Here is a 25,982-nt window from a genome sequence, read left to right as displayed (position 1 = left end):
GCAGAAAATGGATGCTGTTGGTACAATACTATTATTTATCTCCAATGAATTTTGGTAGTTTGGTTTATTAATGTCTTTAATTTAGGTGCCTAAAGATGTTTGTAGTATTATTTCCTCATTGTTGTAACTTCTTGAGGGGTCTGACGTTGGCAGTTTGTCTCTTTTTTTAAATCTATAGCAAGACTGACAGTTTTATTGGTTTTTTCAAAGAACTAACTTTAGATTGATTCTTCTGTTCTTTTTTTTTTGAGACAGAGCCTCAAGTACCCTAGGTAGAGTACCACGGCATCCCAGCTCACAGCAACCTCCAACTCCTAGGCTTAAGCGATTCTCTTGTCTCAGCCTCCCAAGTAGCTGGGACTACAGGTGCCCACCACGACACCCGGCTATTTTTGGGTTGTAGTTGTCATTGTTGTTTGGCAGGCCCAGGCTGGCCAGACCCGCCAGCGCTGGTGTATGTGGATGGTGTCTCAGCCGCTTGAGATATAGGCACTGAGCTTGATTCTTCTGTTCTTAAGTTTGATTTATGGTCTCTATTTTTATTTTGGTGAATGTTTACTGTTAACAAAGTGTTTTATAAATGTAAATCAATCTAAGTTGCTTGATGGTATTGAAGTCTACTACATACTTGATGAAAAGAAAGTCTTTATTTTAGTGTGGTCCAATTTACCCATTATATTTTGTTGGAATTTTATCTTGTTTAGTAAAATTTATCCGTTTTCTCCCAATAAAATTAATAAATAAAAATAAATCAACAACTAGCTTTCCTTTTTTTTGAAATTATTAAGCATATACTACTTAAATTTTTTATGAAATAATATATATTTTTAATTATATTTAATTGAAATTTCTTGAATGTGGTCTTATTTGATTGCAGCTAAATTAATGTGGTCTTCTAATATGAAAAGGCCCCCCCAGCCCTGGTCTAGACCAAAGTACTAGCAAGAATGGGTCCCCCTGACCCAGCTTTGGAATATCATTCTCCTGAGATATGGGTATATCCCATTTTTCATTAGACCTTTTTCCCAAATACATGAATCCCAACTTTGACAAATCTCTTCTATGAAAATTCTGACATAAATTGTAAATACAGTTGAATATTTTTCACTTCTATTTTTATGATTCCTATAACTAATAACATTTCTTCATACCTTTAAAACAATTTAAAAAATACAACTAAATGTATACATCACATGCCAGGAACATATCCTAGTATGTACAGTGTTTTTAACTTTATAGATGACTTAAGCCTTTCTAAAAGTAAAGGTTATATCTGATCTGGCACTTGTTCTTTTTCCAAATGAGTCTTTCAACACAGACATTTTTAAACTATAACTCAAAGGCAAACCTTCAAAGGCAACGAATTTTATATGGAAAGTAATTATAGCAAAGAATCAATGAGGAAAAATTTCTGCAGATTAGACAGTGAGAACATATGAACTCCAAGACCTCAGATTTATACAATACATTCATTGTTTTTGTAGGCAATGCTGAAAAAGCTAAGGGCTAAGAACCCTTTAATACAAGAGGATTTTTCCTGTCATGGTTTACAGTAAGATTAGCCTTCTTTGTCTGTGTCAAGTATTATTCTTATAAATACATTCAATTATTTGTCAATTAAAAAGATAAAGCCAAAAATACTATTCTTAAGCCTACTTACCTTAATTTTATTCTCTTCCAGTAAGTATGTGGCCATTGACTTTGCAATTATTTCAAAGAAAAACCATGAGTACTAAAATAAACAGACAAATAAATAAATAAATAAAATCTTTAACAATTACCCAAATCTTTGAAGTTTAGCAAAGTGTGACAAATCAATGCGGATCTTATCTTTGAACTTTACCAACATTTTCAAGTGATTCCGAGTCACTATCAAAGTCTCACAAAATACCTTCCTACTGTTTTAGCAAAAAGATATTATTGTACCAGAGCTGACTGGCAATGTACAGAGGGAGGATGGGGATGTTTGCTGCAGTGGGGAGAAGTATTTTATCACAGACTTTGTTTTGAGTTGCCCACACATGGTGATAAGAGCAAATCGACTTTTAAGTTTATTTTGTTACTGCTATTAAATCGTCCATAGACAATGACTCTAAATACCACCTGCACTTAGCAGAGACCCCACCCTGGCCTTGATACGACAGTGGCACAGCCTAAGCAGCCTAGGGTTTTGCCTATACTGCTTAATTTGAAGGGGAGAGAGAAGCCTCAAGGAGATGTAGCTCAAGATTCTACCACTAATTAAAGAAATCATAAAAATAATGACCATAAGAGCTACTATTTAGTGAGGGCCTACTATGTGCCAGAAACTATGTGTCAAATGCTTTACGTATAATATTTTAGAAATGAGCAATTGGAGGCTCAGAGATGCTACAAAAACTGGCCCCAGGATACAGAAGTGCTCTGTGATGAATAGAGGATTCTAAACTAGGTCTATCTGAGCCCAAATACTTTCTCTTACACATTTCCTTGCAGGCAAGAGGTAGCTAGGGAGGGCGAAGAAGGTTCCGTGGAGAACTTCAGGAAAAAGATGCTTGGACAAAGTGGTAGGGAAATGGAAGGTCATGTGAGAAAATGATGAAAGACTAAATGGGAAATGGGAGGGTATCAAACAATTGTGTCTCTGGTTGCTTTTGTTTGCAGTTGTGTCTGAGGTCCTTACCTTTAGCAGTTTGTTTATTGCTAGAAAATCTGCAGACTGCTTCAATATTGCTATCATGGTAGTAGCCAAGGTTTCATGTGTCAGCTGGGCTTGAGGAGGATTTGGTTTTTCAGGTCGGAAGCTATACTACAAACAAAGAAAATGAACCGTAAGACAAAACCGTCACCTAAAACATACGGCTCAGAAAGAAAACTTACTTCACAAACCTTTATGAAGGATCTTAAATAACTCTCCAAGCCTTCTTCATGGCACTTTGAGACAATATGTAAGAGAACCCTGAAACGACATTCACAAAAGTCAGTATGGCATGCTATAATGAATTACCATAGTTTGATTGTTAAATAAGATCATCATGTCAAACCCTAAAACTACCTAACACTGCCTTAAAAGTGAAAAGTGAGGTTACTGTGTAAGATGTAATAATAGTTTAGGATTAATAAAGATTTCAGCATCTAATATGTTGGGGTCTTTGTAAAATGTGTTTCCTGGTTCAAACAAAGGATACTTTATTTTGACAACCCAAATGTTTTATCTCCTTTCTAAATCTCTGTATGTGTTTGAAGTATGGTCATAGCTACAATATAGTAGAACACCTCAAATAAGGTAAATACTGAAATATCTTCTCGTGAGAATAAAAGGGAAAGAATAGAAAGATACAATGACAAGCAGGTCATCAGATGGGGGAGAAGAGAAGGAAGAGATAGGACAGGTATAATGATAGGAACTAAAATTGGAGACAAATATAAAATTCATAAAAAGTTTTAAATGTAAGAGACTTCTAGCATTTCTCAAACTTTAGCATGCATCAGAAGCAGCTGGAGAGCCTATTAACAGATTACTAAGACCGTCTCCCAAAGTTTCCGATTTTATAGATCTAGGTGTGAAGTTCAATGATTAGCATTTTTCCTTTTTTAGACAGAGTCTCACTACGTGGCCCTCGGTAGAGTGCCATGGCATCACAGCTCACAGCAACCTCAATCTCTTGGGCTTAAGTGATTCTCTTGCCTCAGCCTCCCAAATAGGTGGGACTACGGGCACCCGCCACAACACCTATTTTTTGTTGTTGTTGTAGTTGTCGTTGTTGTTTAGCAGGCCAAGGCAGGTTCGAACCCTCCAGCCCCAGTGGGGCTGGCGCCCCAAACCACTGTGCTACAGGCACTGAGCCAATGATTTGCATTTTTAATAGACTCCCAGGTGATGCTGATGCCACTGGTCTGGGAACCACATTTCAAAAACCACTAGACTAGTGCAATGCTTCTTAAATTTTCAACCAGATTATCCCCAAAGCAGAGATGAATGCAAAGCTTGAGGATGTATTTAGGTTGAGGCCTAGTATAGGAAGTTGTGGCAACAGCAAAGAAAGCTGAAGTCAGGAACATCAGAACATCCAGCACCAAACTCACAATGTTTTTCATGTCTCCTGTTTTAATTTCAAAATTTAGATACATTTTGCATTCTGCCCTACAATATATCCTCATTTGTTTTCTTATAAAATTAATACTTCTTTATTCTTTCAAGTAAAAACTGATGCCTTAAGGCTACTTTCTGTCCAATGTAATAGTCATGTGTGGCTATTTAAATTGATTAAAATTAAAATTAAACACAATTCAAAATTCACTTTCTCAGCTCCACCAACCACATTTCAAGTGTTCAATAGCCACACATGGTTAGTGGCTACCATATTGGACTGCATGAGTGGAGAACATTCATATCATTGGAGAAAGATCAGTTAGAGCTTATATATTTATCTTCCTAAATACATAAAGCAAATATTAATGGGCACAAAAGGAGAAATAAAGAGCAATACGAGAGTAACAGGGGACTTCAATACCCTACTTTCAACAATATATAGATCAATCAGTCAGAAAATTAATGAGGAAATACTGGAGTTGAACTATGCTTAGACCAAGTGGACCTAATAGAGATTTATAGAACAGTCCACATAACAGTGACAGAATATACATTCTTCTCATGCGCATGTGGAATATTCTCCCAGATAGACCATATCTTAGACCACACAATAAGTTTTACCAAGTCTAAGAAAACTGAAATCATATCAAGGATCATTTCCAATCACTATGGTATGAAACTAGAAATCAGGAACAGGAGAATTTGTCAAGAATTCAAAATATGTGAACATTAACGTGCTCCTGGGTCCAAGAAACAAATTGAAAGGGAAATTAAAAATTATCTTGAGACAAGTAACAATGGAAACAACAGACCAAAACCTATGGGACACAGCAAAAGCAGTTCTAGGTGGGAAGTTTACAGCAATGAATGGGTCCGTTCAAAATAAAGAATGATTTCAAATAAACAGTGTCTTTGTATTATAACACCAAAACTCACATGGTGCAGTTGATGGGAACGTCATCTTCATGGGTCATATTTGTGAGAACTCGGAAGAGTTGCATAAGGATTACAGGTAGAAACTGTATCATGACTTGGATCTCCATGGCATGCAAGCACTAAAATAAGTCATTATTAGTTATGAAAACAAACAGAAATATGGTATAATTTGCATGTGAAACAACAGAAAACTAAGTAATGAGAAATACATTGACTAGCACATAAGCTCACTTAAATGGGAGCTTTTCTTGGGACAGAGGACTTTGTTTTGTTAATTTAATTCATACCTCTATTTTGGCACTTGGATTTTGTTAGTTTATTTAACATTAAATACTGTACTGAAGATAATGTGTAATTGGGATAAACATGTGTTGGAAAAATGACAACTGACTCTTGGTAAACCAACATTCAACTGCAGTGGGGAACAGACATGTTTGGAGACACTGGAGACGCACCTACTAGCCCCCCAGCAGTCTGTTTGCTTTATAGGGGAACATAGGCCTTCAGTTAATCAGGTGAGAAGTCAAGTGGGATTCAACAGAGTGCTTCTATATATAACTGGCTTTACACCAGCACCTTCTACAAAACTGAGGTAGTTCTGCATTCTAACTACCAGCAGTATTGTTTCCTCAAAGTGCTAATACTCGTCTTTAATGATACGTGTACTATGAACATCAACAAGAAATGTGTCCCTATATAAATAGAAATGATTAAAAAGGTGAAAGATGTCAATTTCTTTCTTTTCTTCTCTTCTCCCCACATTGACTTACTCACTCACTCACTCAACCAGCCAACCAAAGAAAGAAAAACCTTGCTGAGCACCTTCTTTGTCAGTTCCATGTGTAATTCCATGGGAAACACAGAGGTGGGTAAGGAACTCATAAGTGATCCTTCATAGACTCTCTGACTTTTGCTCCATTTTTTGATCTTCGCTCCCATCACCCCCTTTCAGGACTCTATCATCTGTGTTCAAATCATCTCAATAATGACCTCTTAGATCTCTGTGCAGTTTCTCTTCAATTCAATCATAGGGAAAGATATTCAATTTAAAGGAAGTCAAGGTCCAGCTTTCAGGTTTCTTCTTCCCGTACATCCTTCTATCTTTTCTGCCATCATCCCTATCCAGGACCCTCTCATCTATAATCAATTTTTTGATTGTTTAATTGTCTAATTAAACAATTGTTTTCTTTTTGTCTAATTGTTTTCTTTCTAGTACATCTCTGTCCAGTTTCTCTTTACTTGCCATATATTCAACTCTCATTTACAAATTCATCTTCCTCAAATAGTGGTTACATTAGACCATCTCCTGCCAAGATTTTTTTGCTGTCTCCCTATACCTAGGGCAGTGGTTCTCTACCAGGGGCCACTTTGTTCCTCACTGGAGATGCAGCTGTCTGAAGACATTTTTTGCTTGTTACAACTGGAGGATCTGGAGGATGCTACTGACATCTAGTGGTTAAAGGCCAGGGATGCTACTCAACATCCTACAGTGCAGAGAGCCCCACACAACAATCATCCTGCCCAAAATGTCATTAGTGCCACAGTTGAGAAACCCTGACTTAGGGTATTAAGTCCAGATTACTTGGCTCAGCGCCTGTAGCTCAGTGGTTAGGGCACTGGCCACATACACCCAGGCTGGTGGGTTCAAACCCAGCTAAACAACAACAACAACAACAACAAAATAGCTGGATATTGTGGCAGGTGCCTGTAGTCCCAGCTACGTGGGAGTCTGAGGCAAGAGACTTGCTTAAGCCAGGGAGCTTGAGGTTACTGTGAGTTGTGATGCCATGGCACTGAGTCTCCAAAAAAGTCCAAATTACTTAAGACTCAACCTACATTTTCTACCTGAGCACTCATCACTTATTTACGAAGCCAAACTGGTGTCTTCCTGTCCCTTGAATATATTCTATGGTTTCCTACCTTTGTGCCTTTGTTCACATTTTTCAGTCAAATCCTCACCACTCTTGCAAGGTAAATTCAAATCACTCCTTCAGTGAAACCATTCATTTTCTCATTTAACAAAAACATGAACTTCCAATAGCTAAGCTCACTTCCCCCCCCCAAAAAAAACCCCACCACTACCACCAACAAAACTCCAGAGAAAAAAACCAAGGTTTCTACTATCGAGCACTTCACAGTCCAAAGGGGATTAAGACACGAAACTAAATTACTTTAATACCAACAGTAAATAGTACGATAGTGTGATAGACAAATGTATAAAGGAAGGAGCAACTGAGTCTTCAAGTATATGTCTGATAAGGGTTCAGAGAAGAGGAAGAATAAAAGACTTGTAGGAAAAATCAGGTAGAAAGGAGAGATGGGCATTCCCTGCAAAACTCATCTCCCCGTTACTAGTAAGGTGCCTCTACAATTTATTCTCAACATAGCAGCCAGAGTGTTCTCTTTTTTAAATTTTTTTATTGAGACAGGGTCTCACAGCATGTTCCTTTTGAGATACAAACTGGATAGTGACATCTTCCCCATGTTAAAAATAAAACAAACCACCATGAAGAAAGAGCTGTCATGGGCTTCCCTGCCTGCACTGCGCTCTAACTACATGGTCTTTTTTTTTTTTTTTTTTTTGCAGTTTTTGGCTGGGGCTAGGTTTGAACCCACCACCTCCAGCATATGGGGGCAGCACCCTACTCCTTTGAGCCACAGGCACCGCCCACTACATGGTCTTTTTTTCTCTGTCTTCCAACATGCCAGTATCACGTATTTACGCCTCCTACAATATCCTGTCATCCTTTTACATGGCTTTATCACATAAGGGTTTCTTCCTTTCATCAGTTTCCTTTCAGCTTAAAATGTCATTTCCTCAGCTAGGCCTTTCCTGACAACTCTAGCTAGAATGTACTCCATCCCATTAACCTGCTGTTTTCTTCATAGCACTCATCTCTTACTTATTTAAAATCTCTCTGCTCCAACTCCCACGTGTACACTTTCTGAATTGCTCCCCATTCGATTCCCAGCACCCACAACAATGTCTGGCCCATACCAAGTATTCAATAAGTATCTGATGAATGACTGAATAAATAAAATAATAAATCAAACAGTGAGGTAAAAGAGGAGCCCTGTACACTATTAATTGTATTACTAACATATTGTCATTTCACTTATGTGTGTTCTGTCTCTTCAGCTAGGTTGTAAGATCCCTATGGACAATGACCCTAAGTTATTCTTCTCTGAATGTCCCAAAGATCTAGGAAAATCATAAACAGTATTATGACCTCAATGAGTAGATGGTAAATGAATTGATGATACAATGTCATTGGTAGGGACAACAGAATGCAAGGTGTGGTAGAAAGAATACAGAGCTAGGAGTCAAAAGACCCATGTCACAGCTCAGCTCTGCTACTAACCAGCTGAATCTCTATAGGCAAGTCACTCTGCTTGGGTTTCAGGTTTTTTCATCTATAAAAAACAAATGGCACAGTGATAGCCACATTAGGAAAAAAATTTTTTTCCTTGAGGCTACTGTGTTTCATTAGGTTAAGAGACATCTGAGTTATATAGGATTCAAGTGGTCCCCAGCTCAAAACTAGCATAAGTTGACTACAACTCCCACAGTGGTTAATGCTGTAGACTTTTCAGCACTAACATTGTGTAAAAGAGCTTGGCAATTTCTAAAATCATATAGCATTTCACTCACTGCCACAAGAGGGCGAGCATAGGTCACATAAATCCAGAAAGTCTAGATCCTTAAAAAACAAATATGGGCACATTTTTTTTTTCCATTTTCAGAATAACAGTACATGAAAATCATGTTCTATTCTATTGCACTCTGTTAAAACTTCTACAAAGCTCCCTCACTGAAGAAAAAAGCCGATGACCTTAACAGGCAAAGCACTTATTTGTAAAGCTGCAGTCCTAGACATTACCTGAGAAAAGGAGTTCAAAGTTAGAAGACCATTAAACTTCTTAATGATAATTAAGAGCAACGCCACCAGTTATTGACTGTGTCCTGTCCCTTCTTCTACTCTTCCAACAGTGTATTTTCCATACAGCAGGGAGACTGATACTTGACAAACCAGTCACAAGAGGTGGTGGCTTTGTTCAAAGTCCCTAAATGCTTCAGATCTCACTTAGGAGTATATTCAAACTCCTTATGGAGCTTATGAGGCTTTACCCAACTAGCTCCCCAGATACCTTTTCCAAAGTAATGTCCTATCACTCTGTGTCAGCCACACCAGAATTCCTGCTGTTTCTTGAATGTATCAAGCCAAACTTCTCATGGCTTATCTACTTGCTGTCCACAGTTCTCCTCCAGAAATGCACATGGCTGGCACCATCCTTTCCTTTAGGTCTCTTCTTAAATATCACTTTACCAGAGAGCTCTTCTTGGGTCACTTTAAAGCAGGACCTTTCCCATTCTTTGTCCTCCTTCACTATTCTGGTTCTCTTTATAGCACCTATTACCTATTTCCATAAGATATGAAATGTATATATATTCACTTATGTGTTTATTGCCCATCTCCACAAGAAAGTAAGCTCCTTGTCAATAGGGATATAATCTCTGTTTCCTTCACTTATATTCCCAATGCTCAGAACGACATCTGGCCCATAGGAAGCGCTCAAGAAAATAAGTGTGGCATGATTACTACCCAGCAGATGCCCTGTCTCATTTAAGCCTCACGACCACCCTCCAAGATGGGCATTATTGTTATCCCCATGTGACAGACAAAGAAACAAAGGCTTATAGAAGTTAAGTCACTTGGCCCAGGTCAGTCACAGACCTAGTAAGTGACAGATCTGGGAAACACACTCAGTTTATGATTTCAGAACTCATACTTTTTTTTTTTTTTTTTGAGACAGAGCCTCACTTATCACCGTAGGTAGAGTGCCATGGCATCATAGCTCACAGCAATCTCAAACTTCTGGGCTCAAGTGATTCTCTTGCCTCGGCCTCCCAAGTAGCAGAACCCATACATTTTATCTCATGTGATACTACCTTCTCTATGAAAGGAATGAACATTTTTGTTTCCTGAGTATATCACTGAGAAATAGCATAAGTCCGAAGGGGATTTAAATCCTGCAGAGGCTTCATTTAAAATCAAAATCCCTCAGACTAGCCATGGCTAATCTAATATAGGAGCAATCAAGAGAGCATAGCCAGGCAGGTTATGATATGCACTACAGTTCTGGCACACAGGGAATAAACAGAGTCTTACGTCCTCTATACGTGTGACAAGTTATGTATGGTGTTCGTTAAGTCTCTTCCCTATGCAACATGCAGAAAAACACGTGGCCTTCTTTCTTTAGTTGGCCCTTTTGTTCGTCTTTCACTCATAGACACAGAAATCATTTCACATTTCATTGCAAGCAAAAGAGATTCCCTTCCTCCTGGTCCTTCTCCCTGTAGCATTCTTTACTTTTGTTGGGAAGTCAGCAGGAAGAGAAAAGCCCTGCAAAATGAATTTATGGAACGGGGGAAAAAAAAACATTTTCATAAGATTTTCAAAACTATGATTTGAATTCTGGCTATAACATTTTCTTTCTAATGTAGCAACTCTGTATCTGCTTCTTAACAGCCGCTTGCTGAAAAAGTACATAACAGAAAATGTTCTCATGAGGATATACTGCCAGAAATATTTTAAAATGTTTGTCTGATTTTTTTTTCCATAGCAAAATGTGGCAATAGAAAGACATGAAAAACAAACGTTTCACAGAAAGCTGCTGTTCATTTACCTTTAAATATTTAATGAGCTCTCCTGGAACTTCTTTCGAGCCTGACTGAATCAGCTGGCAGTGATGGAAGAATTTGTGCACATGCAGATCCTGGAACACAGATGGAAACAGCCATATGAAATTTGATTCATTACCCTCAACTGCAGGCTCTCTACCTCTCTCTCCTCCTGCACCTTGCAAACCTATCTATCTGGGCATTCTCATGTCCGGACTCAGCAGCTGCAGCTGCTGATATATGAGTCCACATCTAACGTGGCCACAACACGGAACAACAAACCCAGGTGAACATGCCATGTACCTAAAACATGTGGGAGAGGCCGCAATTTGTGTCCAACTCGTCAAACATTCATTTAATTCCTCTTTTTACTAGTGTGAATGTTCTCTGAAGTTGGGCTGCTTAATTAATGAAATAAGCAGGAATGGAGATCTAAAGTGACAGGTGAACAAAAGGCAGCAGCAGAAAGGTACCAGAACAATAGTCTCAGACAGTCAATGCTTCACTGGCAAGGGAGTCCACTGTCCTATATGAAATCAATATACACTGATTTGTGGACAGCCTAGATGCCATCAGAACTGGAATAATGCAATGTGCATTTTTGACCTGGCTCCCCAGTAGCCACTGTGTGACCTTCGGTAAGTAAACCACCTAACCTGACTTAGTTTCTTCATCTATACAAAGGTGACAATAGCCTCCACATTGGTTTCAGAGTTTTGTGAGGTGCAAATCAGTTAATGGGAATAAAAAAGATGTTGTAATTTGAGAGTGATTGTAACATTTGAGCTAAAATGATATTATTATCAATGAGAAAAACTCTTGAAGGCCAACTTTTCTAAGGCTATAGGAATCAAATATACTCTATTTTAATCAAGAAATATACTCAAGTATAAAAACTGACAAAACTCAGATGATGCAACTTACTTGAGTATAAATGGTAGACTCTAAGTGGCTTTTAATCTTCATCAAAGGCTTTGCACCATCCACCCACTTAATATCCACGTTAGATTGCTGTGAACAGAAAATTGAGTTTCTACAACATCGCAATGAATAGATGAACAACACATGACACCTTTACATATTCCAACACTTTTTAAAAAAACAAATATATTGGGTGGCGCTTGTGGCTCAAAGGAGTAGGGCGCCGGCCCCATATACTGGAGGTGGCGGGTTCAAACCCAGCCCCAGCCAAAAAAACTGCACAACAAAAACAAAAACAAACAAATATATTCATTTCACACAAAAAGATTACTGGAGAAAATAGTCTGCCTTTAGAAAACGTGTATCCTAAATCATTTTAAATTTCCAATCCTTTGCAGTCTGATACCTTGATAAATTAGAGTAAAAATGAATTACTTCAATAAATGAGTGTTTGAAAATGACACACAAAATCTGAGCCCCAGATTCTAAAATTATTATTACAATCAACAGACATAAAACTACTTGTCAAACTGCTATAAACTCCAAGGATGCATTTTCTGTACTTGCTTCGGTGAGGACCAGCACCAGCCCTCAGACCACAATTGGAGCAGCATCCTTCCAAACCATCAACTAGACCAATGGAATTCTAGTTTTTAAACATTGAATCCTGATTACTTCAACAAATGTAATATTTTCCTACCCTTCTTGATTCTGCATCATTCAGATTCAAGTATCCTGGGGGAAGATTGGCGGAAACTGGCAGCTGCTGCTCGAATGTGATGATTCTACCGTCCTTCAATAAAGGTACCCAGGCAAACCCAACTGCCAAGACAATAATCAACCATGAGAAGTGAAATAACAAACTCAATTAGCTACACAAATGTCTGACTACTGGGGGGTGGAGGGTGGGGAAAGTTGGCTATACTCCTGGAGACCTGTATGTGGGAATCCAGGCATTGGGCAACTGAATATTTGAGAAGGAACAATGGGTTAGGATTGCCTCTGAGTCCCAGCCTGGCCACTAACAAGTAAATAACTATCTTCTTGACAATAAAAACAGGAACAACACAATCTTTTTATCTGAAAGAGTTATTGAGATACTAGTGGGAAATAATATGTGAAAATAAAACTTAAAAAGTGCTTCAATATCATTCATTACCTTTATGCTCCAGGGGATATTTTTTAGTAGATATATTTTTTTTTTAGGCTCAGATTCCTCTCATCCATCCTTAGACTAAGAGTACAGAGTCTTGCAGCTGAGACTACCTCAGATAACAATCACACGTTCCTAAACTTCTCATGGCAACCCTACAGTGAGGGACTATGGAAAATTAAGGTGACAAGTCAAGGTCACACTCATCTCTCTACAAGGTAGTAGGCATAATTCAGTTAGGCAGAGTTTTCTTGCTTTCAAAAGAGGTGTGAGTATAGGTAGGAGCATGCAGCCAGGGACTGGTGTTTATGACTTGAATCCACTAAGAGATTTTCCCCTATCTCTACATTTCTTAACAGTTCTACCCCAAAAGAGCCTCTTGGCTTTCTATTAGAAAACTCATCATGTTCTAGCAAAAAAAGCCAGAGCCATCTGTGTTGCTCAAGTTGAGCAGTGTCAGTATTTCCATTATAGAGATTGCTCTGGGATTCAAGTGTTTATAACTCAGCTGTAAAAAAGCTTGCTCTGGGCTGAGTTTTGGCAAATGAGGGAGGGTATTGGCTGCAGAACACTTTTTAAAGCCACTGCTTTCTGATTCTTTAAAATTCTTTGCGTGACTGTGTGTGTGTTATACTGTGAACACAGAAGTCAACACAAATCTGGTTAGAATGTTTTCATTGACGTGTTTAATTTGGCAAATGCTTTAATTTGAAAAAGAAGACTAAAACACTGCTTTCTCTAAGTAGACCAAATGGCTTTCTCAGGCTCTGAAATGTAACTAAAGGGCATCTTTACTAGCACAACTTCAGAAATGGTTTCCCCAGACCTTTTCTTTTATAAAAGGCAGAGGAAAGTAACATGAGCAGAGGAACCGTTAGAAATGATTCTGTCAAAGTAGTTACATTGAAAATCTGACACATGAGAAAAGATTTCCAGACTGGAAAATAGGAAAATGAAAATTGGTTTCTTATTCCTTGCATTTTTTCCTCATAGAAATTTCTGCTGAGATATAGTTCAAGACACCATACAATTTATCTATTTAAAGTGTGAGACGCAATGGTTTTTAGTATATTCACCAAGTCATGTCTCTATTACCACCATCTAATTTTTCATCACCCCAAAAAGAAACTCCACAACCTTTAGAAGTCACACCCCACTTCCCCCAGCCTCTGGGAAACACTGATCTACTTTCTGTCCCTATCGGATTGCTCAGACAACATTTTTACACTGTATGTTAATCAGAGCATGGCCAAGTCTGACCCCTGGTCAAAACTCATAGAGAGCACTTGGAAGCTGTAAAGGTATGATGGCAAACATGCCATCTGTCTCAAAGGTAGGAAGCCACTTAAAGGATGGGAAGCTGAAAGTGACAAGCGGCACACAGAGTAGCCACCTCACGCTCCACTGAGTACCTTACCTTCTCCTGTTTAGGATCTGGGTAGGAAAATAGTAATTTACCTTTCAGGAGGTACACACCATCTCAGGTTCTCATTGTTCTGCTACTCTTCTCAATCCTCGAAGTCCCTATGCTGAACTACGTGCAATTTTATGGGTACACAGAACAAGACTGCACTAGCCACGAAGGGAACTCACTCCCTCCTAAGGAGTCCTGTGGACTGCTAGGCACTCGGAGGGCACACTAGCACCTCAAAGTCAACGTCAGTCCAAAATTTGCCACATGCACTCACACTTCTGCTACTAGCAATGCCTTCTTCCCAGTCACTCAGTTTTGAAGTTTCAGTGCTAAATGAGTTCTCTCTCAAGTAGCCTATCACTTGCCAGGCCCAATAACTTCTTCATGGTAATTCCCTCTTTCTCTGACTCAATACTACTACCCTAGTGTGGTGCTTTCCTTTCTTTGACCTTTGAAATAACCCCAAACTGCTGTTACTAACTCACTCTGCCCGTTATATTGCTGCCAGATTGGTTTTCCTGAAAAACAAGTCTAACTAGTGTTTATACCCCTTCAATAATTCCATACTAGTGACAGAATCAAATCAAATCCATAGCCTGGCATTCAAGGCTTTCCACAGTCTGATCTGACATCCTATGATCCCCTTCCCAGTATGCTGTGCTATCTCAGTCAATTTCTTGTGGTTCCCGTCCTCCTGGATATTCTTTCTGTACAAGGTGTTCCCTCATCCCAGAATTCCTTATCTTTCTGCCATCATTGCATTTCCAAACTTCACCTCACCCTTTAGGGATTAAACGTGACCTCATCCTGGATGCCTTCTCTGACTCTCAGCCACCAGTCTTCCATCATCAGCTGAATAACTCACTCTTTTCTGAGTTCACACAGCGCTACTTTCTCAATAACTTTCACTTTCTGTCTTGTATCATAATTGTTTACTCAGGACTCATTTCCCCTACTAGATCATATGCTCACTGAAGATAGAATCTGTGTTTGATTCTCCACTGGATACTCCATAGTACCTACTACAATACCTTGAACATAGGCCAGAAGCTATGGTTCACACCTGTAATCCTAGCAATCTGAGAAGATGAGGCTGGTGGATGACTTGAGCTCAGGAGTTTGAGACCAGCCTGAGCAAGAGTGAGACACTCCCCCCATCTCTACTAAAAACTGGAAAAACTAGCTGGGCACTGTGGTAGGCACCTATAGTCCCTGCTACTCAGCAGGGTGAGGCAAGAGGATCACTTGAACCCAAGAGTTTGAGATTGCTGTGAGCTATGATGCCATGGTACTCTACCTAGGGCAACAGAGTAAGACTCCATCTCAAAAAAAACTGTTGTACATAATAAATGTAGGTTGAATTTCTCTTATCCAAAATGCTTGAGACTAAAAGTATTTTAGATTTTTTTTTTTGTATTTTGGAATATTTACATTATATTGGTTGAGCATCTCAAATTTGAAAATCCAAAATAGGAAATGCCCATCAGAGCGTCATGTCAGTGTTCAAAAAAGTTTCAGATTTTGAAGCATTTTGGATTTGGGATGCTTGATATGTATACAGAAATATTTGCTGGATGAATGATGGAAGACTGATACAAGCTAGCCTGGATCTGACCCTCAGGGTGTGCTGATGTTCATAAAGTGATTGTGACAGGCTATATCCACAAGGCCTTCTGTATTTTCCTAAGGATACTTCCTACTGGTTCATCTAAAGCCTTGCCAAATGGGCCCATAACTGGGGCTTTACTATTAAAGCTCATTAAACTTCATTAAATGTGTTCTCTTCTCATTAGAACCAGGTAGCCCCTAACCTCCCTAGGGCTCACAGATGTCTCTGGCTCTGGGTTAGCTTCCTTATTCCTCAGTGAGCAGAACTGGAAAATTCTGGTTTGCTGGACCATTTTACATAAAATAAATAACAAAAATGCTGTATTACAATATGTGTTTTTCTCTGAGAATAGCAATATTACTTTATGTTGCTCATAGTAGTCTAAGAACACTGGCAACCATATAGGAAATGATATTTGGTAGAAATGATAATAAAAATGTACTTTTTGGTCAAAGAGAGAAGTAATCTGAGGTCAGGCACATGGTGGCTCATGACTATAGTCCTAGCACTGTGGGGGGCCAAGGTAGGCGATCACTTAAGCTCAGGAGTTCGGAGACCAGCCTAAGTGAGAGTGAGACCCTATCTCTACTAAAATTAGAAAAATTAGCTGGGCGTTATGGTGGGGGCCTATAGTCTCAGCTACTCATAAGGCTGAGGCATGAGGATGGCTTGAGCCCAGGAGTTTGAGGTTGCTGTGAACTATGACACTATGGCACTCAACCTAGGGCAACAGAGGGAGACTCTGTCTCAAAAATAAATAAAAAGAAAAATGAAGTGATCTGGAGCTAGATGAAAAGATGTCATAGCCTAGATAATCCCATTCCAAACAGCTATGGAGAGAAACATTTAAAGAGTACACATACCTAGAGTTTCGACTGCATCCTGCTTTTTGGTTGTCCCCTTTGTGTTAATTTCACAACTTACATGATAAAAAGTGAAAAGCAAATGATGTTTCTGATGCAGGTGAATGGGAAGTTCAATTTTAATCTGAAATGACAACAAAATTACACATAGTACTTTGTTTTGTTTTAATCCTCAGGCTTAACTGTGAGACATTTAGTTCAGTTTTCGACATACTGTTCCAAAAATACTTCCCAAACAAATGGCCTAGTGGCCAAATAGTAGGTATCACTGAAATACATTCCAAATGCTTTTCTTGTCAGTTTCAGTTTGACAACACTATTCTCCTGAGTCATGAGGGCTGATTTATTACTTTTGCTCAACAGTCCAGAGGATTCTCCTGGACTCAACTTTGCAGCAGGACTTTCTTAAACACTAGATCAAAAACCACATCCTTACAGCCCAGGGATACTGTGTAACCCAATCTGAGTCAACAAATACAATCCATTTAAAATGTGCACTGAATCTGAAAGACTACTTTTTTAAGTTGTTGCTCTCTTTTTCATGAAGAAAAATTAAGCCTTTACAAATAAATGTGCAAGGAAGTCACAATTGTGTTATGGTATCCACAAATCAGTTTATATAAATTTCTCCAGAAGAAAAACACAACTTACTATTGAATAAAGAGATGAAAATTATCATCTATGAGGCATGAATTTAGCTCAAAATTAATGCTTATGATAAAGCATCTCAATAATTTTCTAATCAGCACCCAACTAAATGTCTGCAACATCTCCTGGAAGTATGTAAGAAACCAATTACAGAGTACAGATATAAGGTATACGCCTATACTCGCACAAAACACCCAAATAGTCTCTCTTAGTACATAGTAAATGACTAAAAAGCACATTCATTTCAGGCATCCTAAAAATAACATGGATTACTTACTACATGATCCAGCTTTCTATAGTGGCTGATGTTGGTTATACTAATACATACATTAAACAGCTTGGTGATAAATATCTGGCCCAATTATCATTCACACAAAGCATGGTTTTGGTATTATAAGCAGTGTCTGTTGTGGGTATATTTCAGTACAGAACATGCCTATTCACAGCATCTAGACCATCTGGGTATCTAATGCTCTGCTGAACATAAATATGGGCATACTCCCTCCCTGGGTCACAAAAATGCAAGTCACTACTATTCCCCTCTTCAGCCCCTGTGAAACTAGAAACACAGGATTGAGAAAGAAGTGAGCAAGGCCTAAGGCTGGATATAAGGCCTCTGTACAATAGCAGGTGGGCATGGGGAAAATCATGACAGCAGGGGAGCATGGTTTCAGACCAAGCCAAGAATAGAGACATGAGAACTGAGAAGCAGGAACAGCAGAGTATCTGGCCTGGGATGCCCATGCAGGCTACGTGAACACACACAGGATTCAAAGGCAGTCTACAGAGTCTGATGTGTCAAATACATACAGACCAGGAGAGGCTGTGACAGAGAAATCATGAGACATGCTCAGAAGTACACAGAGATGGACAGGCTGCACCCTACCACATAAAACCACAAGAAAGAGCTAAAAAGGCCTTCAGAAAATCTCTTCTCAATTTTTTTACTTCAAAGCTAAGGAAATGGGACTCAGAAAAAGAAAGTGACTTACTTGATGTCATTGAGCCAGTGCTGTCAAAGCTAGGAGAGTTAGAATCCTTGCTCTACTCTGGTATTTGTTTCCTGCATTATTATCTCAAGTCAAAGAGTCCCTTAAATTTTGTGGGCATAACCTCTGCTGTCATCAAAGGGCACCAAGAAGGCAGCAACCCTTTGTTTTTGATGTGACATCTCTTATTTTCATGGAACAAAACATTCAAGGATTCAAAGTGCAGATAAAATAATGGTAATGACTCAAAGAGAAAAAGAATAGCAACCACTGCATTTTGTAAATGTCAGAGTGACATTTTTTTACCTCATCATAGAACTCTGGATTTTGGTTGTGATGTGAGACAACAGCATAAGCATTTGTAGTAAAAATGGATCCTGCAGGTTTTCCATAAATACACTGCAAAAGAAGGACACAGGGTCACCATTTTCAATGCCGGTCTTTAAATGTGATGCTCTTGAAGTACATATAGTTAGCGGCATCTATGACCACAGGGCCAGGGGCCAGGGCCACAGCCACCTGGCTTTCACCATGAGCCTATAAATTCTAAATCATTTATACAGTCACTGCAACAACACCTCAGACGATGCCTAATTTGGCTGAATGGAGGCTTTTGAATTTCTGGCCATCAAAGAAATGTTAATTCCATACTGGATGATTGTAAGAACCTGCACACTTCTCATCATTTGGAAGAAAAACATTCTCAAACCAGGCCTGTAAAGCTTATGTCTCTAATGCTACTTGTGTTTAATATGAGAGGCCCCCTCAGCCAGTCTGCAACATTTGTTGAATGTTTATCGTGCAGTGGGCAAGGTGAAGAGTTGGGTTATTTTTTTTATAAGTCGGCAGACATATTCCTAGCCTAAAGGAATAAAAAAACTGAATTTCTATTAAGCTACAGACAAGCTTACTGTTCTCTCACATTTTTAAATGTGTTTACTTTATGAGCCACATTTATAAAAATTGCTGGCTTCTGTTAGACCAATAAAGTAAATGGTAAGGCTTTCTATGGTTGCATGAAAAGATTCGATTTCATTTCTAGTGTAAATTTTTCGCTCCTACAGGCCTTATAAGCTCAAAGGTGAATATAGAGTCTGCCTGCCCATGTACTAATTGCCTCTGATGATATGAAACTGAGACTCCATATGAGTGAATATCCAACTCTTCTTAAATATGGCCATGAAGACAATGTACAAGAACTGCTGGGAGGTAACCTAAGACTCTTTTTTTTCTAAGACTCTTAAGCTATACAAAAAAATATTGCACAGAGGAAAAGGAACAGTCATTCTCAACTCTACTGAAGGGAACACCAGAGAAAATATACCAAATTGGAGCTAGCCAATCCGTAACTTAAGTTTCTCTGTGGAAAAAAATATCTTTTCAAAAGTAGGGGCTATTAAACGTCCAATGACTTAGCTGGGGGCAGTCCAGCCTCTTTCCCTAGGTGGTTTGAGTGTAAGACTAACCATCCTTCTGTCTGATTTAGGCTCAAGCTAGAGAATTGAGGAATCAGATAAACACTTCGTGATGCTGACATGTTCCCTGGCTTGTCTTTCAAGTCTGTGATTAATGGGTTAAAGGGCAAAAAGTGAAAACCAGCTGAAAAGAGTAAAAATGTAATGGCACTGTTAGGTAGACAGGTATTTATGGATGGCCGTATCAGATAAGACTGAGACTGTTATTCATAGATCACAAATCCAGTGTGGAGGCACCATTTAGCCAGTCATGGAAAAGAAGTCATATCTCAGATCAAAGCAGTCTTGCTGTGCTTCTGACAGCTCAAAATCTGTTCAGGTTTCAAGGAGAAAGAAGTTTATAGTCCCCTGATGGTACTATTATATAAACTACCAAGTCATAAGAAGCAACACAAAATCAGAGTCAGGCAAAAGCCGAAACTGGTACATTAAAGCTGACCATTTTTAAAGCTATACATGTTATTTAGTTATTTATTAATAGTTAAACCAGCGGTTTTCAACCTGTGGGTCGCGACCCATAGGAACTGTATTAAAGGGCTGCGGCATTAGGAAGGTTGAGAACCACTGATTTAAACTAACCTTTATAGTTAAGGTGTAAGAGTAGAAGGAAACACTGTATTTGTCACTTTTTGATGTTTAAACAAATTAAATGAGATAACCTAACCAAGTACCAAAATCTCCATTTCTGCTTATCAGTATCATAAACAAACCTTTAGTGCGCCAGCGTCACTGTCATCTGAATCCCGGAATTCCACACAGACTGCAATGTTCCTTGCCTGAAATGATTAATTGTCCCAAATGAGTCACATAATTAGAAGATTATAAATAACATTTTCTACTCCAAAAATGTATACTTTATACTGTTTACCTTGGCAAATGTCTTCTGGCTATCGTATTTTAATTGCAAGGGATATACATACAGATGGTTTTTGTAAATAGTAAATGGATAACAATATTTTGTCATTTCTGGAACAAACTCTTCAACCTCCACAGTAATATTTTGACAATTCTTTTCAAAAGGCTTCAGAGGCACATATGAAGAAGTAATACAATCTATAGTAGGGGGGAAAAATAGGCAAAGATCATACAATTTAACAATCATTAACACATTCTTACATTTATAAAAATATTCATGGACTGTGTTCTCAAAGAGTGATTTAAAAAACAGAATTCTTAGTAATTCACAAAAAGTCATACAGCCACTTTAAGAACCCCCAAAGGCAAGATGGAGTAGCTTGGTGCTGATTTTAGTAGAACCCTTCACACCAGACACGGATTGCTATTTCATTCTCAATGTCGAGTGATTTGCCAAATATAACACATCATAATTTTGACAAATTTAAACTCTGCAAAGAAATCCATTTCATTTTCCCTCCTGTGGCTGCAATTTAGCTTTCACTGCAAATTTTTATTGGTATCAGGGAAATAACGGTAAATTTATGCTTCCAATTAGCTCATGGCAAGTCACTTTTAAAAAGTTAACTTGGTGCAGGTGCAAATTTTTACTTAAGAAATAATGGAAGTCTTTTGAAACTATGGATTGTATGGTGTGTTACCAATAATAAATTCAACACTCAAACATGGAACGTACTAAACCTTGGAGAAGTTTGGCAGCTTATGTTACTCAAGTAGGTTATTCATCTACTTAAGAGGCTCTAAGGCTGCTGGACCTTACTGCAGAGTGGTAACCACAGAGAAGGAAGACCCAGGGAGAGTTGGACCTGAGATACAGTACTTTTTTTGTTGGATTTGTTTTTTCATTATAGCAATATATAATTATAATAGAGTATCTAAAGAAGTGGTTCTCAACCTTCCTAATGCTACGGCCCTTTAATACAGTTCCTGTGGGTCGCAACTCACAGGTTGAGAACTGCTGATATAAAGGTATAAAGTAAAGATAGACAGTGACAATCGGTCATTCTACTGCCTAGAGATAACTACTGTTAAGATTTTTAGCATATTTTCTTTTAGTCTTCTTTCTATGCCTGTTTCATATAGCAGTATAAAAATTCTACTATAGGGCGGTGCCTGTGGCTCAGAGAAGTAAGGCGCCAGCCTCATATGCCGGAGGTGGTGAGTTCTAACTCAGCCCCGGACAAAAAAACTGCAAAAAAAAAAAATCTACTATATAGAAATTTATCTTGATTTTAGACATTTTATCTGATGTCTTATTCTATGAACTCATTGTAAACGTTGGTTTTAATGGCTACAATAAAGTTTCATGCATCAGTATACTGTAATTAATTATTTAAACCATGCTGACCATATTGCATTCTAATTGTTTCCAGTTTTCCCCCATTATAAATAACACTGCAAAGAACATCTTTAGGCATAAAGTCCTATCTATATTTCAAATTATTTCTTTAGAAAAGAATAATCCAGGGCAGCACCTGTGGCTCAGTGGGTAGGGCACTGGCCCCATATACCAAGGGTGGCGGGTTCAAACCCGGCCCAGGCCAAACTGCAACAAAAAAATAGTTGGGTGTTGTGGTGGATGCCTGTAGTCTCGGCTACTCGGGAGGCTGAGGCAAGAGAATTACCTAAGCCCAGGAGTTGGAGGTTGCTGTAAGCTGTGTGATGCCATGGCACTCTACAGAAGGAGATAAAGTGAGACTCTCTGTCTCCACAAAAAAGAAAAAAAAAGAATAATCCATTGTACTCTTATTTATTTCTCCCCTGCTTACAATGCTTTAGGGACCTCTCACTACACTTAAAATAAAATCCGATCTTTTCAAGCTTTACCCTGGTCTATACAATTCCTTGCATGACCTGATCCTTCCTACTTCATCTCCTATCTCCACTTTTTTTTTTTTTTTGAGACAGAGTCTCACTATGTGACCCTTGGTAGAATGCCATGGCATCCCTACTCACAGCAACCTTAAATTCTTGGGCTTAAGCGATTCTCTTGCCTCAGCCTCCCAAGTTGCTGGATCAGGTGCCTGCTACAATGTTCAGCTATTTTTGTTGTTGTTGTTGCAGTTGTCATTGTTGTTTAGTTGGCCTGGGCCAGGTTCAAACTTGCCATCCTCAGTGCACGTGGCTGGTGCCATAACTACTGTACTATGGGCACCAACTCTCCAATCTCTACTCCTCCCATCGCATACCACACTAGAGCCATATTGGCTTCCTTTCTACTCCTACAAACCCAGTTTGGTCCTACGTCAAAGTCTTTAAAACATACATGATGTCCTCAGCCTGTAATATATAATCCCTTCAACTCCTTAGGTAAGAGAACCCTTCCCTGGCCACCCTTTTTAAAGCAGCTCAATCCTATTATAGGCTAAAATTACTCATGTCTTTTGGTCATTTACTGTCACTCTTTGTAGACATTAAACTCCTTATATTTAAAGCACCTAGTAGGTAGTATGTACTCAATAAATATGTATTCAATAGATAATGATTTTAACAAATGAATGTATTTATAAAAAGTTTAAAGCACCTAGTAAATACTCAATAAATATTTATTAGATACCTATCTTAGAAAATGAATGGACAGATAGAATCTCAAAATTGGAATGCCTTAGTTATGAACATCTATAAATACCTGTTGCCAAATTGTACTCCTACTCATGATAGGTGCTGGTGCCTGGCCAAAACCTAGCCATCATTACACTTTTTAAATGTTTTTGTAAATTTGATAGGTAAGCATCATGTCTTAATTTGCATGAGTGTTATTATTACTAAGATTGAATATTTTTTAAATATTTATCAGACACTTCATTTTATCTCCTACAAATTATCTTTTGTGTCTTCTATCCATTTTCCTAGGACCTTAGATTCTTGTCCTTAGACAAGAAAATAATTCCTCCTTTTTGATCTCTTTAGTTGATGACAGAAGTAGAAACTTCCCCAAAGCAAAAGGCAGCAGACAATGAGTGGGACATACCCACAATATCATATATTATATATGAGATAGCATCCGATAAAATGAACTTAATTGCCTTCCTAATCTGTAACTTTTCACCATATATACTGGGTTAAAAAGTATCTACTATTCCCAAAATTCATGTCCAGCTGGAATCTCAGAAGGAATAAGATGTGACTTTATTTAGAAATAGGGTCTTTGCGGATGTAATTAGTTGGAATGAAGTCATACTGGATAAAGGTGGACCCTAAACCCAATGACTAGTGTCCTTATAAGAACAGAGGCATGGGAATGATGTAGCAACAAGCCAACAGATGCCAAAAATAGTCACGAACTACTAGAAGCTAGGAAAAGGCAAGGATTATTCTTCTCTAGAGCATTCAGAGGAAGCACAGCTTTGCCAACACCTTGATTCTGGACTTCTAGTATTGAGAACTCTAAGAAAGTAAGTTTCTATTGTGTTAAGCCATCCAGTTTGTAATACTTTGTTATGACAATTCTAAGAAACTAATATACCAGATAAAAACCTGAGAGTCAAACATAACCCTTAAGGTTTATTTGCAAAATGTTCTTACTTGATAAATCCACAGGAACACATTCTACTGTGATGTTTAGTTGCCCAGGAATAATCTGCAATTTGGTCTTTTCTGGTCTGGGTATAAAAAAAGAATATTTTTGAATTAAAAATTATGATTAGTAGATGCATTGGTTACTCTACATTCAAACTTAAAATTGTAAGCATTCTGTTTTCCTATATATGGGAATCATTTTAAAATCTGATAAATTTATCAATTGTTTTCATTTCTTGCAGAAACACCACAAACTTACTTCTTGTATTCTGAGAGCAACTTGAGAATGTCTTCATTTGAAAGCTTGCTACTGTCTTGTTTATACAAAGGAGAAAATCTCCCATCCAGATCCAGAGAGCCTTGATTATCTTTGAAAATGGGTCTAAAACAATAACAGAGGTTTTTTTTAATTCTTAAGGATTGATAAATTGAGAAAAATTAGTACTGGTGGGAATATAAAATGGTGACACCACTTTGGAAACAGTTTGGCTGTTTCTCATTCAGTTACGCTATGATCCTGCAATTTCTACTCTTAGGCATATTTCTACATGGTACACGAATGTTCAAAGCAGCTTTATTTGCTATAGCTCTAAACTAGTAATAACCCAAAATATTCAACAACAAGAAAATGGATAGACAAATTGTGGTATGGTTGTACAATGAACAACTACTCAAAATGAAACACAGATACACACAGCAATATGGATAAACTTCAAAAATGCACTGAGCACAAAAAACAAAACACAAAAGTACAAACTGCATGATTCCATTCATAGATCTAGAATAGATCATGGTCATCTGTAGGGATAACCAGATCAGTGGTTGCCTGGAATGGGAGTGGAATTGTTGACTGGACAGGGGAATAAGGAAACTTCCTGGAGTAATAGACATGTTCTGTATCCTGTTTGGGGTGACAGTTACATGACTGTATATATCTGTGAAAATGCATTAAGCTGGACATTTAAAATGTCAGTTTAATCAAAGGTAAAGAATATCTCCAAAAGTTCATAAAAAATAAATCAGATCTTTAAGATAATTTATACACTGAGATTACAATATATAGTTGGCCCTATGTATCCATAGGTTCCACATCTGTGGATTCAACCAACCAAGGATCAAAAATACTGGAAATAATAATTGCATCTGTACTAAACATGTACAGATGTTAACTATTTCCATAGTGTTCACACTGTATTAGGTTTTTAAATCATCAGTAATTTACAGATGATTTAAAGTCTACAGGAGGATGTGCATAGGTTATATGCAAATACTATACTACTTTTTATTAGGGACATGGCATCCATGAATTCCGGTATTTGTAAAAGGTCCTGGGACCAATCCCCTACAGATACCAAGGGATGACTATATAGAAAGAGTTTCCCATATGAATTTGAATTATTCCCTTACCCTCCTCCCATTTTTAAGTGGTTATTTTACTGCTAAAACGGAAAATAATATACAAGTACCCAACACACTGGAAACAGCTATAGTCAGAAACATACTTCCCCCTGGCAGAGCCTCCGAAGATGTGGTTATGGACATTCATCCCACTATTCCTGCTTATAAGCATACTGCCTTTATTTGCAATAAACAGGGGTATCATACATATTTTAAAAACCCCAGCCAAGCTTTTTGAGTGAGTTCATGTTACTGCTGACAACCATAACAACTCAAGGGGAAAAAAACTTGGAGGCTGAGGCAGATGGATTACTTGAGCTCAGGAGTTCAAGACCAACCTGAGCAACAGCGAGACCCCACCCTCTCTACTAAAAATAAAAAAACCGA

At 38.2% G+C, this 25,982-nt stretch overlaps 1 protein-coding gene across 2 annotated transcripts in view; it reads right to left on the bottom strand.

Annotated features, from left to right (window-relative positions):
- Nucleotides 1-25,982, bottom strand: part of DOCK11 (dedicator of cytokinesis 11) — a 212,033-nt gene that overhangs the window by 97,932 nt on the left and 88,119 nt on the right. For both annotated transcript variants that reach the window (XM_003796989.2, XM_023517413.1), the window contains 13 exons: nucleotides 24,457-24,579; nucleotides 24,204-24,280; nucleotides 20,632-20,816; nucleotides 20,474-20,539; nucleotides 18,595-18,687; nucleotides 16,652-16,775; nucleotides 12,313-12,434; nucleotides 11,616-11,702; nucleotides 10,697-10,786; nucleotides 5,009-5,127; nucleotides 2,869-2,938; nucleotides 2,663-2,788; nucleotides 1,661-1,732 (listed from right to left, as the gene is read on the bottom strand). In XM_003796989.2, coding sequence (XP_003797037.1) covers nucleotides 1,661-1,732; nucleotides 2,663-2,788; nucleotides 2,869-2,938; nucleotides 5,009-5,127; nucleotides 10,697-10,786; nucleotides 11,616-11,702; nucleotides 12,313-12,434; nucleotides 16,652-16,775; nucleotides 18,595-18,687; nucleotides 20,474-20,539; nucleotides 20,632-20,816; nucleotides 24,204-24,280; nucleotides 24,457-24,579 — 1,354 coding nt within the window. The remainder of the gene's footprint in view (nucleotides 1-1,660; nucleotides 1,733-2,662; nucleotides 2,789-2,868; nucleotides 2,939-5,008; nucleotides 5,128-10,696; nucleotides 10,787-11,615; nucleotides 11,703-12,312; nucleotides 12,435-16,651; nucleotides 16,776-18,594; nucleotides 18,688-20,473; nucleotides 20,540-20,631; nucleotides 20,817-24,203; nucleotides 24,281-24,456; nucleotides 24,580-25,982) is intronic.

The sequence above is a fragment of the Otolemur garnettii genome, unplaced genomic scaffold (assembly GCF_000181295.1).
Source record: "Otolemur garnettii isolate 467f Iridium unplaced genomic scaffold, OtoGar3 scaffold00110, whole genome shotgun sequence".
NCBI classification, from domain to species: Eukaryota; Metazoa; Chordata; class Mammalia; order Primates; family Galagidae; genus Otolemur; species Otolemur garnettii.
The sequence above is the reverse complement of the archived record's forward strand: the minus strand, read 5'-3'. Positions and strand labels throughout refer to the sequence as shown.